Here is a 16,973-nt window from a genome sequence, read left to right as displayed (position 1 = left end):
GGTTTACTCCACAGGATTATAATGTAAAACAGACGCTAGCAGCTTTGAAAAGGAAATCAGGTCTGAACACGGCCTAATTGTTTCCATTAAAACCATTACAAAATTCCTTTTTGTAGTGTGTTTTGAGCAATGTTCAAATAGGACTTAATGTTGTTCTATTGGTTTCCAACTGCCAGATTACATCACACCAATAGAATCCAAATACCAGTGTTTACTATTTAAATGTTAAATGATTAAATATTCCATTGTGTTAGTGAATTATTAAAATAGTGCATAGGCTACATAGGCTGATTTGTTCATTTTTAAGTATTTGGGATTTTAAAACAAGTTGAAAATTTACCGAATGTTTCAATTCATCCAAGTGAAATTAGCAAAACCAGGCGTGAGTTGACACAGGGTGAGCGCGTGCGTCAAGCCTCGTCCATATTGCCAGATGCGCTTTGCGGTGTGGAGCCGGACTCATGTACTATAAATGAGCATTACGAAACAAGCGGTGTGTGCCCGTCAAGTTTAAATGGCTTGTCCAGGAGACAGGCTGCACAGGGCAGAGATACGCGAGTATGATACAGGCTGTGTCTGCGGCATTCTGAATTGGAATTTTCTTTAGTATTTATTTGTCTTATGTGATCGATCGGACTCTGCAGACGCCATAATCTCTCTCCCGCTTTCTGTTTGTTTGTTTGTTTGTTTGTTTTTTTATGATGGACATTTACGCAGTTGGCTAGGTCAGTGCTGATTGAGCATAACGGAGGTAGGGCTGTGTATTGGCAAGTGCCTCCCGATACGATACATATCACGATAGATGGGTCACGATACAATATATTGCTATGTATTTTGATACAATACACATTTGCGATATGTTGCAATACTTTAAATAGAAAATGTAAAAAGTAGAGCTAGAAATACAACATGCTGTGCACCACCGGGGGTTTTCTGTAAGGATAAGTGTAAAAACATCCCTTACCTCTACAGAGAGGCCATGATGTGCGATGCATGGACCTTTAGATCAGAGGTTTGGGTTCTCAAACTGTGGATTGCGCCCCTCAAGTGGGTAGCACAGGGGAATAAGGTGGCTCACGCAAGTCACGTGGCTGTTGTGGTGCATTACAGTTAAAACACGGAACATGGGCAGTATTAAACCTCTGCTTCATCCGTGCTGTAAATGCGCTGGTGTCACGTCCATGAAAGCACAATAAATGTCATTGTTACTTGTAACGCGGTTCAATAATACTGGAAGAAAGGAGTCGGGGTCGGCGTGGCTGGGAAACCGAGGTCAGATTTTATTAACAACAAATCTTAGTGGTGCTGCTGCACCGTAACATAAACACTATAAACTTCTTCAGTAAGCACTCGCAATATTCCAGTCCTGGACGCAACGTCTCAGCGATTCCTCTCTCCTCTTGGTTCCCAGCCAGTCTCTCTCAGCCTCCCGTCTTGTGTGTGTGGCTTTTAACCGTCTCCTCGCCAATTACTACAATGAGAAGCAGGTGTTTTTAATATGCCCTTGATCTGCTTACTCACCGTTCTTCTCTCAGCCTTCTCTCCCGCTGCAGACCTTGCTAAATCACACACCCTTTGCCACATACCCCCACTGCCCGACTCAGGCCGGGGAACCATCTGGCCTGCAGCCTCCTCCCCCCCCCCCCCGGAGAGAAAGTCGGCCACTGCCATCTGCGTCCCTGGCCTGTGGATTACCTGGAACTTGAAGGGTTGTAACGCGATATACCAACAAGTGATCTGCGCGTTGGTATCCTTCATGCGGTGGAGCCACTGCAGGGGTGCGTGATCCGAACAGAGCGTGAATTCGCGTCCCAGGAGATAATAGCGGAGGGTGAGGACAGCCCACCGGATCGCCAAATACTCCTTCTCAATGGTGCTGTACCTCGTCTCTCTCCTGGAGAGCTTCCGACTGATGTACAGCACCGGCAGCTCATCACCCTCTATCTCCTGGGACAGGACCGCCCCCACGCCCCTGTCCGATGCATTGGTCTGCAAGAGAAAGGGAAGAGAAAAGTCGGGAGAGGACAATAACGGCCTGCCACATAGAGCAGCCTTCACCTGGTGAACACCTGCTGGCACTGCTCCGTCCATTGGACGGTATCTGGCGCCCCCTTTTTAGTGAGGTAAGTCAGCGGGCTGGTGAGGTCCGAACAATTAGGTACAAACCTTCTGTAATATCCCGCCAGCCCCAGGAACTGCCTCACCTCCTTTTTGGTCTTGGGCCTGGGTGAGGTCGCAATTGTGGCCGTCTTATCAATTTGGGGACGCACCTTCCCGTGACCCAAGTGGAAGCCCAGATACCTTACCTCCACACGCCCAATCGCACATTTCTTCGGGTTAGCTGTCAGCCCGGCCCCTCTCAGCGAACTCAGAACCGCCCTCAAATGCTGCATATGCCTCTGCCAGTCATTACTATAAATGATGATATCATCTAAGTAAGCTGCGGCATATGCAGCGTGAGGCCGGAGTAGGCGGTCCATGAGACGCTGAAAGGTAGCCGGGGCTCCGAATAAGATGAACGGAAGTGTGACAAATTGGTGTAAACCGAACGGCGTGGTAAAGGCTGTTTTTTCTTTGGATAAGGGAGATAAAAGGGACCTGCCAGTATCCTTTCGTTAAATCCAATGTCGAATAAAAACGAGCTGCACCTAGGCGATCAAGTAACTCGTCAATTCGTGGCATTGGATATGCGTCGAATTTCGACACAGCATTCACCTTTCTTTAGTCCACGCAGAATCGCACTGAGCCGTCGGTTTTAGGAACTAAGACTATCGGGCTTGCCCAATCACTGCTGGACTCTTCTATTACTCCCATGTCCAGCATAGCTTCTAATTCCTTCTGAACAACCATTTTCTTATGTTCAGGTAACCTATACGGTCGACTGCGCACTACCGCACCCGGCTTGGTCTCAATGTGGTGCTCTATGACATTGGTGCGGCAGGGCAGGGGCGAGAACACATCCGCAAACTCTGCTTGCAACTTGGCAACATCAGTGATCTGGGAGGATGAGAGATGATCCCCCTGCGGCCACTTTGGTGTTCGCTTCTGGTCTGAGATCATCCACTCTGCTCACTGTAGTCGCCAGCAGCATTGTGTTTGCCTCACTCCATTTTTTTGAGGAGGTTGAGGTGGTAAATCTGATGTGCCCCGCTCCTGTCCTACCGAACTACCTCATAATTGAGATCCCCAATTCGCTGTGTGACCTCGAAGGGCCCTTGCCACTTGGCGAGTAAATTAGAACTGGACGTTGGGAGTAATACAAGCACTTTCTCTCCCGGTGCAAATTTACGTAGCCTGGCGCCCCTGTTATACTGTCGGCTTTGTCTGTCTTGTGCCTGTAACAAATTCTCCATTGAGAGCCGCCCCAGTGTATGGAGTTTTGTTCTCAGGTCCAGGACATACTGAATTTGGTTTTTGCTCGCGGAAGGTCCGTCCTCCCAAGCTTCCCTTAGGACATCTAAAACCCCGCGGGGCCACGGCCATAGAGGAGCTCAAAGGGGGAAAACCCCGTGGAGGCTTGAGGGACCTCGCGAACCGCGAATAACAGAGGTTCCAGCCACCTATCCGAATTTTTGGCGTCTTCGTGAACGAACTTCCGGATCATTGTTTTCAATGTACGATTAAAACGTTCGACCAGCCCATCTGTTTGTGGGTGGTAGACGCTGGTACGGATCGTCTTAATCCCCAATAACCCGTACAGTTCGCGGAGGGTCAGTGACATGAACGCCGTGCCTTTGTCCATGAGAACCTCCTTTGGGATTCCCACGCGAGAGATTAATAGAAACAGGGCGTCCACAACACTTTTAGCAGAGATATTGCGTAACGCCACTGCTTCCGGGTATCGGGTTGCGTAGTCCACGATGACTAACGCAAATCGATGCCCTTGTGCAGATCGCTCTAACGGCCCAATCAGGTCCATACCAATTCGCTCGAAGGGGACCTGTATGAGGGGAAGTGGGCACAATGGTGCTTTTGGGGTGGCAGTGGGTTTACCAACTGACATTCAGGACAAGGCGCGCACCACCTGCGCACGTTCTCATGAATGCCCGGCCAGAAAAATCGGGTCTTTAGGTGATTTAAAGTTGCAGTTTGCCCCAAGTGTCCAGCCATCGGATTACAATGAGCCGCCTGGAAAAGCATTTCCTGACGGCTCTTTGGGATGACTAACTGTGTCGTATCCTGTTTGGACTGTGTGTCTTGGGTCACTCGATAACACCGGTCCTTAAGTATGGCAAAGTACGGATAGGATAGCGGTTGTGCAGGATGGAGGGTTTGACCGTCGATTGTACGGACCTGATCAAACGCATGCTTGAGCGAATCATCCTGAGACTGCTCCAGAGGAAAATCATCGCACTGGGAGAAATTCCTTTTCTCCACAGCACTCTGTTCCTCTGAATCAGATGTCAGAGGTCCCAGCTCAACCTCTCCTACCTGCGCAACCGCCCCCTTCCGCTGCCCTTGGTTCCGCCAAGAGACATCCGCACACAAGTGCCCCAATAATACCAAAAACATTGGCCAATTCGTCCCTAAGATTAGCGGATGTCGGAGGTGCTTGTTAACAGCCACCTCTACACTATGGTTTTGGCCCCGAAATTTTATGGTCAGCGGCACTAAAGGGTAGTTCATCACATCGCCATGCACACACCTTACCTTAACCATGCGGCCCGTATCCAATGCCCCAATTTGAATGAGGCTTTGATGAATTGAGGTTTGGTTACATCCTGAATCCACCAAAGCCTGATACGTACCCGCCCCAATACTCACAGGTATCTGATACAGCCCGTCTTGACCGAGGGCAGCCTGTGGGTTGTCGGGAACCCAGACCATCATACCGATCTCCATCATAGGACAGCGATCGCTAAAATGGCCGGGGTCCCCGCAACACCAACAGGCCGGCCCAGGAGTCCCAGCCGCCCTAGCGGCAGGAAGCAGACCAACGAATTGGCGAGGAGAAGGGCGGAGGTACAAGAGAGGCATTGGTGCCAGTGCCATACTGGCTGGTGGGTCTCCCTGGGGTCCTCACGGCTCCTATCGACCCCATCCCCGGCGACGTCCGGGTCCTCGGGGCTGGCTACGGCAAAAAACTCCCCCGGGTCCTAGGAAAAGGAACAGGTTTGGGGGGAGAGGTGGTGGACAGAGGGGAAGAGAGAGAAAAAGATGGTAGGGGTACGCCGACCCCTGGGCACGCCACCAACTGGTCCTCCGCCAGCTGGATGGTCTGGGTCAGCGATGTCGGTCGATGACACTGGACCCATTGGGCGGTCTCCCTAGGTAACCGCCCTACGAACTGCTCCAGTGTCACCTTATCCAGGATGGTGTTGACGTCTCTACCGTCGGCCATCAGCCATCTGCGGCAAGCATCCCGGAGCTGGTGAGCAAAAGAGAAGGGGTGGCCGCACTCCCCGAGCTCCAGTGAGCGGAAGCGCTGTCGATGCTGCTCCGGACTCAGGCCAACCCGTTCCAGGATCGCCTTTTTGAGGTCCACGTACTAGAGCAGGTTCTGGACTGGTAGCTGTTGTGCCGCCATCTGGGCTTCCCCCGTCAGCAGGGGAATCAGTCTCGCTGACCAGACATCTGGCTGCCACCCGGATAGCTCCGCGGACCTCTCGAACAATTCCAGGAACGTGTCCGGATCATCCTGTGCTCCCATCTTGTGCAGCTGGATCTGGACAATCCTGTGTCTCTTCCCTGGCTCAACCAGCTCCGGAACACCTCGCGGTCTTCCTGTTGGGTCTGGACGAGAGCCTGGAAACGTCTCTCTTGGTCCTCTCTGAGGGCCAACAGTGCCTGATGGTGCTCCTGGTGAAAACCGGCGAGGGAGTTGATTACATCCGCAAATGGCGTGGCTGGCGGGGACTGTATGTCGGCGGTGGCTGGCTCCTTTCTCCTGGGTTTCGGCACCAGTGTAACGCGGTTCAATAATACCGGAAGAAAGGGGTCGGCATGGCTGGGAAACCGAGGTCAGATTTTATTAACAACAAATCTTAGTGGTGCTGCTGCACCGTAACATAAACACTATAAACTTCTTCAGTAAGCACTCGCAATATTCCAGTCCTGGACGCAACGTCTCAGCGGTTCCTCTCTCCTCTCGGTTCCCAGCCGGTCTCTCTCAGCCTCCCGTCTTGTGTGTGAGGCTTTTAACCGTCTCCTCACCAATTACTACAATGAGAAGCAGGTGTTTTTAATATGCCCTTGATCTGCTTACTCACCGTTCTTCTCCCGCCTCTCCCTCTCGGTGCAGACCGCGCTGAACCACGCCCCCCTTGCCACATTACTTTTCTTAATAAACTTTTTGTCTAATGCACTGGTGACTTGTGTCATGACTTGCGAAGCCTACAAACAGCATTATTTTATATAACTCATTACTCCATGACTTATTTTGAAAACCAATGCACACCCACACATCAGCTCTGAGAGCTCCAAGCGTTCTTATATTTTTCGCCATGCTCGCTTCCACTTACTTCTGGCCATATGTATATGACATTTAAAAAAAAAAATCAATAGTAGAGGTATCACTATCGAAAAAAATAAATATTGCGATAGTTACATTCATTTTTGCACAGCCCTTAACGGAGGTGCACTCACTCAGTTGGTTATTCAAAGCGGGCTTGCGTTTCATATTTTTCACATCACGTCCACATCACAGCCTCATGCGATTAGCAAATTGCAACGTCTCGCATCACGATTGCGATTCGATTTTGATTAATCGCTCAGCCCTAATGTAAAGTAATATTTCTGTAGAAACACAACATAAACAGTACATTTTTTTCCACACACAATGCAAATTTTTTCTTGTGATTTATATTTTTAGAGCCATCAGTCTGACGGAGGCACACATTGAGTTCATTTTCATGAGGACTGAGGGCAATGGGGAACTCCTCGAAGGTGAGACACACATGATCACATGTAAATGAGTACACTTCTTTACTGCTGGTGAAAAGTGAATCCTTTCTCTTCACTGTTGTCTGATTCTGGCCACCAAATTGTTGCATTTTGCGACCAGTTTTTGAGGCCGATCTCGTGTCACAGGCAGTTTAGCACTAGGACCTCGCCATCTATCGGTTTCAAACCATCTCCAAATCCAGAGTTATATCCAGCGTTTATATAACATCCATCACTGAAATGCCATGAACAAACAGACACACCTAAACTTATTTGTCATCAAAGTATTTGTCAGTAATACCGTTATTCTGGGAAAAATGTGAAAGCACGCAAGAATAAACAAACCTACAGACAGATAGTGGCAACATAGTCAGCTGCAAATATGACTTGACCCCGAGAGGTTTCTCAGTGGTTTACCGTACACTGTTCCCAATTTTAAGTAAGCAAAACTAGTCAGTTTTGAGTTTGTTGTACTGTTGTTGACTCCTTTTAATTTTGAACATTTAGCAAAGTAACTTTTTTTATTTACAGCTAAATAAATGAAAGGTCTTAAGACAACCTAAACAGTTCAGCTGCATCAACAATTAACAAACAGCCTTCACAGAGAGTGATGCAACACACACACGACTGCTATTGCACCTCCCACAACCTAAGCATAAGCACCACTCTTCTGAACGATGGTAACCCCAAAAGTCAAAAACACAACAAACTCTTCTAAATATCCAAGATAATTGAACATTCATCATTAACAAGGCTTTTTCCTTTCTAAAAACTCATAAAATAACACTTCATTTCAAAATTTACTTTCCTAATGCAGTCTCACGCAAAGCATGCTGGGAACTGAATTTCATTCTCAACAAATCATCTTGAATTAACTTGTTGAAATTAAGTTAAACTAACTCAAAAGTAAGAATTAGTTACAGGAACTCAAAACATTTAAGTTAGGAATTTTTTTTATATAAAATTAAGTTTACACTACTTAAACTGTTTAATTTCTTTGAACATTCGGGTTTACTAAGTATCAGATGTACTTAAAAACATGCTAAAAGTTTACCAAAGTTTGACTCCAAGAAAGGCCCCATTTTCAAAATGGTGGCCGTCAGGTCCTTAAAATTACCATTACTCCTTTGTATTCCTCCTAGACCAGGAATACTGGTGCCTGATACATGTTTTGGCCATGTAATATTCTCATTGGCATATTTGCATGATAGATAAGTGATTACAAGTACAACTATATATTAAAGCAATTGGTTACAAGCATATTTATGCGAAAAATAAGTACAATTTCCCTTAAGTAATTGCATATTTCTCCTTTCTCATATCGTTTTGCCTAGTGTTGGTGATTTCTGTGGTTCATAACCATTCTTTTGATTCCAATAAAGAATAAATTCATTAGAACTGTGTGGTACTGTAAAATTTGTCAAAACAGGGCTGCCACGTGAAGGCTCAGTTCCGCTAACCCCTTTTATTTTTTTGTTTTATTTTTTCATATATTTTTTATAATGCTTTTTTTTGCCTTTTGTTTTTTATATATTTTTTAATACTATTCTTATTTATACATAACTTTTTCTATTTTCTTCAGTTGTTTCCTCTTATTCTGGTTTATTTTTTATACTTTTTTGAACTGTGACCTTCACTAGATTTACCATTAGTCGTCACACTCTTCCTCCCATAGAGGTTGATTATAGTGATTCTCACAATTCCCAACTTGACATGGTCCACAAGCAGGCATGCATGGTAGTCCATATGCCCTGCAACTGCACCGTTGTGTTCGGCGGGCAGTTGTGCATCTGTCCACCAGCAAATGGTGCCTAATGATGCCTTCCATCAGTGTGCCTATTGCACCAAGTAGGTTCATAAAAGTATGAAAACCTCCAAGCATTAAGACTATGCTTTTAAGGGGACTACTCTGTGGTGCATCCATGATCATCTCTGCTGCTTTCCAATGATTGACCTGTACTCTGCAGACAAAACGTGTATTTTGTCCACCTTGGATTTTGTTTGTGACCTGGCTATCAAACACAATGCTCCACTGGTATTACGTTTGATCAGCCACTGTACTGGAAAGCAGCAGAGATGATCATGGATGCACCACAGAGTAGTCCCCTTAAAAGCATAGTCTTAATGCTTGGAGGTTTTCATACTTTTATGAACCTACTTGGTGCAATAGGCACACTGATGGAAGGAACAGGACTCAGGAATATTATGGAAGTTGTCTATGGATCAAATGCCGTCCAGCACATGATGACTGGAAAGTCAGTGCAAAGAGCTTTTCGTGGACATTTGCTGGTGGACAGATGTCTCAATCACCTGGTTGTGTAGGTCATCGCCTCTTTGTACACTTGCATTGTTTATTCCATCAGCTCCCTTCTGATGAACCTCAACCACATCAGAGCCATCTCTTAAGTTTTTACAGCAAATAGGGCAAGTTTCTTGGTTTACAACAACATGACTCATGGTCAAAATTGCATTTGGAGTGTACTTTTTCCTCAAGCTAATTCAACAGTGTCATCCTCTCATAACACACTTACATTGTTGGCCTTTTTCATGTGTTAGAAATCTGGGTGGGGGGGTGATTGGTTTAAGTAGTCAAGGATGAATTTTGTTTGAGCAAAATGGTATACACTGTGCTGCCAACAACATTTCAATGAGGCAAGCAATATCAAATGTCAGTATTCTCTTCCACCATCTTCTGAATTGCTGAAAATTGTGAATTTAGTTTTGTTGGGTTTAGTATAATGCCACCTTTATACTAACAACATCTATAGAGGATGCATTACATATGTATTACCTTATTCAAATTTAAATGAGTGACCATTTTAGAGGGTTCATACACAGGCCTCTGTTCGGGCTAATTCAGAGTTGTTTATGATCAAAGTTATACAACTCCAATTTAAGTTACTTTTGGGTGCAATAACTTTTACATTGAATGTCAAGTCTGTGTTTAGCAAAAAAGGTATGTGTCCAAAAACACGTACTGAGTAGGAGTTACATGACATAGGCTAAATCGTTTAATCTCTGGTTTAGTGTTGTCACATACTGGAATTTCTATCTTCGATTCAATACCTAAAAAAATAGCGATATTCGATACCATTTTCGATACCACGGGGAATAAACTGCCATAGCAATAAGGCCCTAATAAGCAATAGTAATATAGGCCTTTTTAATTTTTATTTGAAGTTAAATTGAACAAGACTAGACAATGAGGTATATATTTTTACATTATTTATTAATTGTTAATCTAATGTTAATTTTACGAATACATTTACTATTTAAAATCAAAGTTGTATTTGTCAGTATTAATGGACCAGACCCTGTTGAAAAACCCAGCCTATGCTGGTTTGGTATGTTTTGATGCTGGTTTGCTGATTTGTGCTGGTTTAAACTGTTCATGTGCTGGTTTAAGATGGTCATATGCTGATTTAAGATGGTTCTTAGCTGGTTTAAGATCAAACCAGCATCGATCAAAACATACCTTACCCATACTGGATTTTTCAACAGGGGAGCTTACATAAATAGTTGTATTTTTTAACTAACATTTAAAAGAGATTAATAAATACTTCAACAAATGTATTGCTCATTCATTGTTCGTTAATGTTAGTTAATAGCCTACATTTTTATTTGGCTAAATTGGCTTTTATTCACATAGGCCCATACTGTAATCATTGATCAGCGCACATATAGACAGAAACGCAAACTTAAATGCAAGAAGTGTTGCAGAGACTCCGCATCTTTCTAACATTAACAACTTTTAACTGGAGCGAATGAGACGAGTGGATGAAATCATTGAACAGCGCACATACATAGAGCGCTATGGTAAACACTGGAGTGCAAACGTGTATCACACGCGAGAACTGTTGCGGAGACTTTACTCGCACCAGCATTATTTCAAACATCAAATTAACCAGAGCGAACGAGACGAGTGGATGAAATCATTGATGAGCGCACATAAAGACAGAAACGCGTGCATTAAACATGAGAACTGTTGCGGAGACTCTGTACTAACATAAACAACATATAACCAGGTCGAATGAAACGAGTGGATGAAATTATTGATCAGCGCACATACATGGATCGCTATGGTAAACACGGGAAGCGTAACGAGCGTGCACCAAGCCAGATGTGTTACTGAGACTGGCCATCTTTTCTAACATTAACATTATTTAACTGCCGCAAACGAGTCAAGTCTGTGAGAGGAGGCGGGGCTCTGTTGTTATGCGTTCACGTGCAGTGTGTGTTAACTCACTGTCGGAAAAGAGAAAGAGAGCGGGAACGCGCAGCTGATATCGATACGTGGGACATGGGTATTGGAACCGTTTCAGATTCTTCAGTATCGATACTTATCGAAATATCGATATTTTTGACAACACTACTCTGGTTCACCCCAAACAAAGATAAAACCTTACAGTAATATCACAAAATCATGTATTCCATAAATTTGTAATCATGTCAGTGCAATTTAGACAAGTCCAATGGATTCATAGACCCAGACAACATAGGGTTAGACACCAAGATTACTTGGCTAGGTCAAATAATGAAGGCGTTATTATTTGACGTAGGATATTTTAAGGGCTTCCTGTCCATCTTGGACACCATCTTGAAAATTATACGTTTCTAGTGGTCAAACTTTGGTAAACGTTTAGTATGTTATTAAGGACACCTAATACTACAAAAAAACAGCTGAGAAACCTTTTGTTAGAATTTTTTTAGGGTTAGTTGGTTTATTTTCATATATGCAGCCGCCTAACACACTAAAGTGCGCCTCTAATAGAGAGTGAAGATCGATGAAGATCTACAGTACAGACCCCATGAACACCTGTTTATAACACCAGTTATATACATGTTCTCTCATTGTTTGTGCATTTTTCATACTTAATTGTTATACAAATTGTCTGTCTTCTTACTGTGTACATATGATATAGCCAGAAGATTAATATAAATAAATAATATCTGATTATCTTAAGTGCTTTTCAATAACTTGCTTACATTTTAACTATGGTGAGCATTTAAATAAATTGTCATGAATAAATAAACAAATTAAATTAATCTGTGAAAGATCTATAATTATAATGGGAGATTGTTGCCGAGAAATATATCGTTACTGTGAAATAAAATGACTCATTCCGTGAAAGAGATTTTTAGTCATTCCGCCCACCCCTAATGTGAACTACTGTAGAAGCTCTTACTAAGACATGTATATTGTGATTCCTGCATCCTATTGATTTACATTGAGTAGAAATAAATGTTTTTGACATCCAGTGACATACCAAAATTGAAATCAAGATGAGCCAAATCTTGTAAACTGTTAAGAATGGCCCCTGTAAGATCAGTATCTGGTAAGATACTCGGCTTCATTTGTCCAGTTAGTTACATAACAGTTATAGTAATTAGGGCTGAACGATTAATCGAAATCGAATCGCAATCGCGATGTGAGACGTTGCGATTTGCTAATCGCAAGAGGCTGCGATGTGGAAACGATGTGAAATATAGGAAACGCATCTGTTCCAAGCCCGCTTTGAGTGGCATTCTTGCTAACCAACAGAGTGAGCGCACCTCCGTTATGCCTAATAAAAAAAAACAAAAAACAGAAAGCGGGAGAGAGAGAGAGTGTGTTATTATGGCATCTGCAGAGTCAGATTGATCATATTAGGCAAATAAATACTAAAGAACCATCCAATTCAGAAGACCGCACACACAGCCTGTGTTATACTCGCTCTCTTCCCTGCGTTGCGCGTCTTGCGGACGAGCCGTTTAAACTTGACGTGCACACATAGCCCGTTTCATACTCGCTCGTCTCGCGGACGAGCCGTTTAAACTTGATGCGCACACATAGCCCGTTTCATACTCGCTCGTCTCGCGGACGAGCCGTTTAAACTTGATGCACACACATAGCCTGTTTCATACTCGCGCGACTCTTCCCCGTGTTGCGCGTCTAGCGGACGAGCCGTTTAAACTTGATGCGCACACACAGCCTGTTGCCTTGACGCACGCGCGCACCCTGTGTCAACTCACGCCTAGCTCCGCGTTTCAAACAAATGTAAATTCTATCTAACTGTTTTGCTAATTTCACTTGGATGAAATTAAACATTCAGCACATTTTCTACTTGTTTTAAAAAATCCCACATACTTAAAAAATAATAAATCAGCCTATGTAACCTATGAACTATTTTAATAATTCACTAACACAATAGAAAATGTTATGGATTTAAGGGTTACAATGGGAGTTGTATTTGTTTTAATGGAAACTATAATAGTGTACACTGGTATTTGGATTCTATTGGTGTGATGTAATCTTGAAGCTGGGAACCAATTGAACAACAGTAAGCCCGATTTGAATAATGCCCAAAACACTCTACAAAAATGAATTTTGTAATGGTTTTAATGGAAACAATTAGAATTTCTGTAATGTTTTTTTTTTGTTTTCTTTCAGCAGGGTAATTATACCCATACTGTGCTCCACACAACAATATTGAGCTGAAGCTTGAATTAGAAAAGTTAAAATCGCAAATCAAATAGCAATCGCAATGTCTGTCAAAAAAATCGCAATTAGATATTTCCCCCAAATCGCACAGCCCTAATAGTAATGAATAAATACAATATATTGTGATTACAAATTATTAAAACAATCAGGGTTACTTCATTTGACCCATAGACAATAAAACAGATTTGACACTATGCAATGCTCATATCCAGAGCATGTGATCTTCTGCAACGTCAAAACGCACTAAACAGACACTCCCATCTCTGTAAAATAAAAACTCTGAGATCTAGTCCCTGTTGAAAAAAAGAGCATATGCTGGGTTAGGTATGTTCTGATGCTGGTTTAAGATGTTTTTTTTCATACTGTCATGTGCTGGCCCAGCGTAAACCAGCATCTAAACCAGCATATGCTGTTTTTTCAACAAGGGTCCCGTCCAAATCGATACATAAACTTACAAACATCATGTGAGAATCATCTGAATAGTACTTCAGTTGATTGTTGATGGTGTAAGATCAAAAACACTGTATCAGATGTAATGTGAAATAACAAACCCAGACCCAAAACAATCCCAGAGTGATGACTTTGCCAGCTCATTTCAACACATGGATTGAGACGAACAGGTGTTTGTTTGTGGAAACAAAGGGCTATAGACCATTGGTCTTTCCTGTTTCTCTTTACTAGTTTATAAGTCTTAAAGATGTTTGTGTAACATGATTTCAGTACCAAAGATTCTGTGGGTTTATTTTGCTATAATATTAATGTGTTAAACAATTGAAACAGAAAGAGCTTCTGGACCAGTGTTTAATTTCTGCAAAATGGTCTGTTCAGTATGTGCTTTAAGGAACTCCCGTATCACGTATACGTCTGCCTTTGACAAATGCACATCTGAATAAACTCTGGCTTCTCAGAAATGTTGCTTGACAGACGTAATATGATAATAATCATATTACGAAGATAATAATCTTGACAGACGCAGATGTAATATGCTGAACTTGAACATTGTGTTAAATGTTCCTGTGTGTGTAAAAGCTAATAAAGGCTGTTCTGAGTAACTTTATTGCTCTGAGAGGAAGTCATTGCAAAGTTGTAGTTTCCGTGATTTTAGTAGGAACGTTGCTGCTCATAAAGTTTTAAGATTATTGTATGTCGTAATTGCTGATGAACCTGTTAATCTGATGTTTGGTTCTACCGGTTTCTCCAGGACAGAAAATTATGCTGACATGCATGGAATAACAGCCGGAATGTGCATAGTCAGTAGTGTGCGGTAATGCAAGCTCATTGTCTTTAGGGTACAGTGAAGTGTGTTGCTTTGCATATTGCTTCAAGAAGTTAAAGAAGTTGTTTATCCTGATGAATCTAATTGTCTAATATTTACATTTAACATTTACAAAATATTTACATACTGTACATTCCAAAGGACAAAGTAATAGAATTCACACAAATAATCCTGTTTACCTCAGGATAACATGCCTTCAATAGTTCATAATTGTTTTAATATTTTGTTGTAGTGCATGAATTCCTACTTTGTCCTGAATTGTAAAACAGGTCTTCAGGAACATCCTCCAGGGTCTCTCATGCTGTCTCTGGTCCATCGGGCAGTCCTTATTGTCGAGCCCTGCATGATGTCAGCTTTTCAAACAGGCAGAATGAGGGTCTCATAAAACTGTGGTGCTAATTCATTGAATTCTTCGATGCACCTAATTGCATTATGAACCAAGGTTATGAAGGAAAAGTTTACCCAAAAATGATTCGTAATGTACGGAGCCCTTTTAGGGAAATGGGGTGGAAAAAGTATGAAAGGGAAGAGAAAAATATTTTTTAAAGCTTTTGCGTTATCTCGCAAAAGTTTTGCGTTCCCCCGAGAAACATTGCGTTCCCTCGCAAAACTTTTGCATTCTCTCGCAAACATATTTGCTTTATCTCGCAAAACTTTTACGTTCTCTCGCAAACATATTTGCGTTATCTCGCAAAACCTGTTGTCCCGCTCTGTACATTAACAACGGAGCGGTTCAGAGTAGATTCCCGGACCAATAACTCATGAGCTAAACGTTGTTATAACACAAATAACACATAATTCCTTAGACAATGATCTACCAACCCAGTCTTCCTCAAAACGAGAATATAAATTGATCTTTATATGAGCAGGCGACATGGACAAGTCCAAAGAAACCGTCTGCAAAGTGACTGTAAATCCGAAAAGCGTTACTACAAAAATAGTCATTAATAACTTAAATGTTACACACTGTGGTCTCACCAAATTCAGTTTACACATTAATGCTCTCCTGCTGAATTTAAACTGGTTTTAGTTATACAACAGTATGTAGCACTGAAGTTAATGACTATTTTTCGTATCCTAATGATCTTCGGGTTTTGCACTTTACAGATGATCCCTTCGGTCTTGTCTCAGCCGGCTCCCGCCTGAGATCAATACAAGGCTTGATTTGTGGAAAATTAAGTTAAAATTCATTGTTTACGTTACATAGAATGAGGTGTCATTTGTGTTATAAGAACGTTTAGCTCACGAGTTATTGGTCCGGGAATCTGCGACTATAGACCAATGTTTATGTACGGAGCTAGTCTTAAATTCTGCCAGCAGGACATTAAACATGAAGTGTTTGTCAGAACTCGCAAAATGTGTTTGCGAGATAACGCAAATGTGTTTGCGAGATAACGCAAAAGTTTTGCGAGATAACGCAAATGTGTTTGCGAGAGAACGCAAACATGTTTGCGAGAGAACGCAAACATGTTTGCGAGAGGACGCAAACATGTTTGCGAGAGGTAATGCAAAACCTTTAAAAATATATTTTCTCTTCCCTCTCATATTTTTTCCACCCCATGTCCCTAAAGGGGCTCCGTAGTAATGCGTGGTTGAAGTTTACATCATCAAAAACGGTCAAAGTCCGTTCCAGTACTCAAAGAACACAAGAACAAAGAGTGCATGAAAGTACCGGGATGTGTTCTCAATATCAAGGATGCATCGGCTTGATTCCCAGAAGTCACTGTGGTGCGTCCATCTAAGTTCGTTTTTCCGAAGCTGCCTCGCAAGACCTGTCTCCAACTCAACTCAACTCAACTTTATTTATATAGCGCTTTTACAATTTTCATTGTTACAAAGCAGCTGTACATGAGACATATTGACTATAAGCAAAATAATTAAAGTTGTACCTGCAAAAACAAGAAAACATGAAACTCCATGTGAACACAAGTCCGTTCTTTGCGTTTTTGGAAGTGAGAAACGGCCTAGTGAGTGCATGAGGAATCCGCCTTTTTCTCTTATATTATTGGTGGTTGGCATAACAACTTGGTGCATTACCGCCACCAACTGTTTCGGGTGTGTGGAGCATGTCATTCACTTAACCAGCCACTCTAAAGCAAACAGAAGATTATATGTTTATTTATATCAAAGGTATATTTGTGTATTCCCCGTCCCGCCCACTCCCGCTGACATTTTTTCCTGTCCTGTTCCAGTCATGTGATTAATAGTGATTTTGTTTCCAATCCTGCTGACAAAAATTGTCTGCCTCTAGTGTAAACGCACGCACATATTCCAGAAAATCACTGGCGTGTGAATGAACAAAATCTAACGATCGCGTGACAAATTCCAGACAAA

General features: G+C 42.7%; 1 protein-coding gene across 1 annotated transcript in view; it reads left to right on the top strand.

The window, feature by feature from the left end:
* Positions 1-16,973, top strand: part of slc11a2 (solute carrier family 11 member 2) — a 99,081-nt gene that overhangs the window by 12,003 nt on the left and 70,105 nt on the right. The window contains exon 2 of the mRNA XM_057327185.1: positions 6,812-6,885. Coding sequence (XP_057183168.1) covers positions 6,852-6,885 — 34 coding nt within the window. The 5' untranslated portion in view covers positions 6,812-6,851. The remainder of the gene's footprint in view (positions 1-6,811; positions 6,886-16,973) is intronic.

This window comes from Triplophysa rosa, unplaced genomic scaffold, assembly GCF_024868665.1.
Source record: "Triplophysa rosa unplaced genomic scaffold, Trosa_1v2 scaffold183_ERROPOS166712, whole genome shotgun sequence".
Classification (NCBI taxonomy): domain Eukaryota; kingdom Metazoa; phylum Chordata; class Actinopteri; order Cypriniformes; family Nemacheilidae; genus Triplophysa; species Triplophysa rosa.
This window is presented reverse-complemented; position numbering and strand designations above follow the sequence as displayed.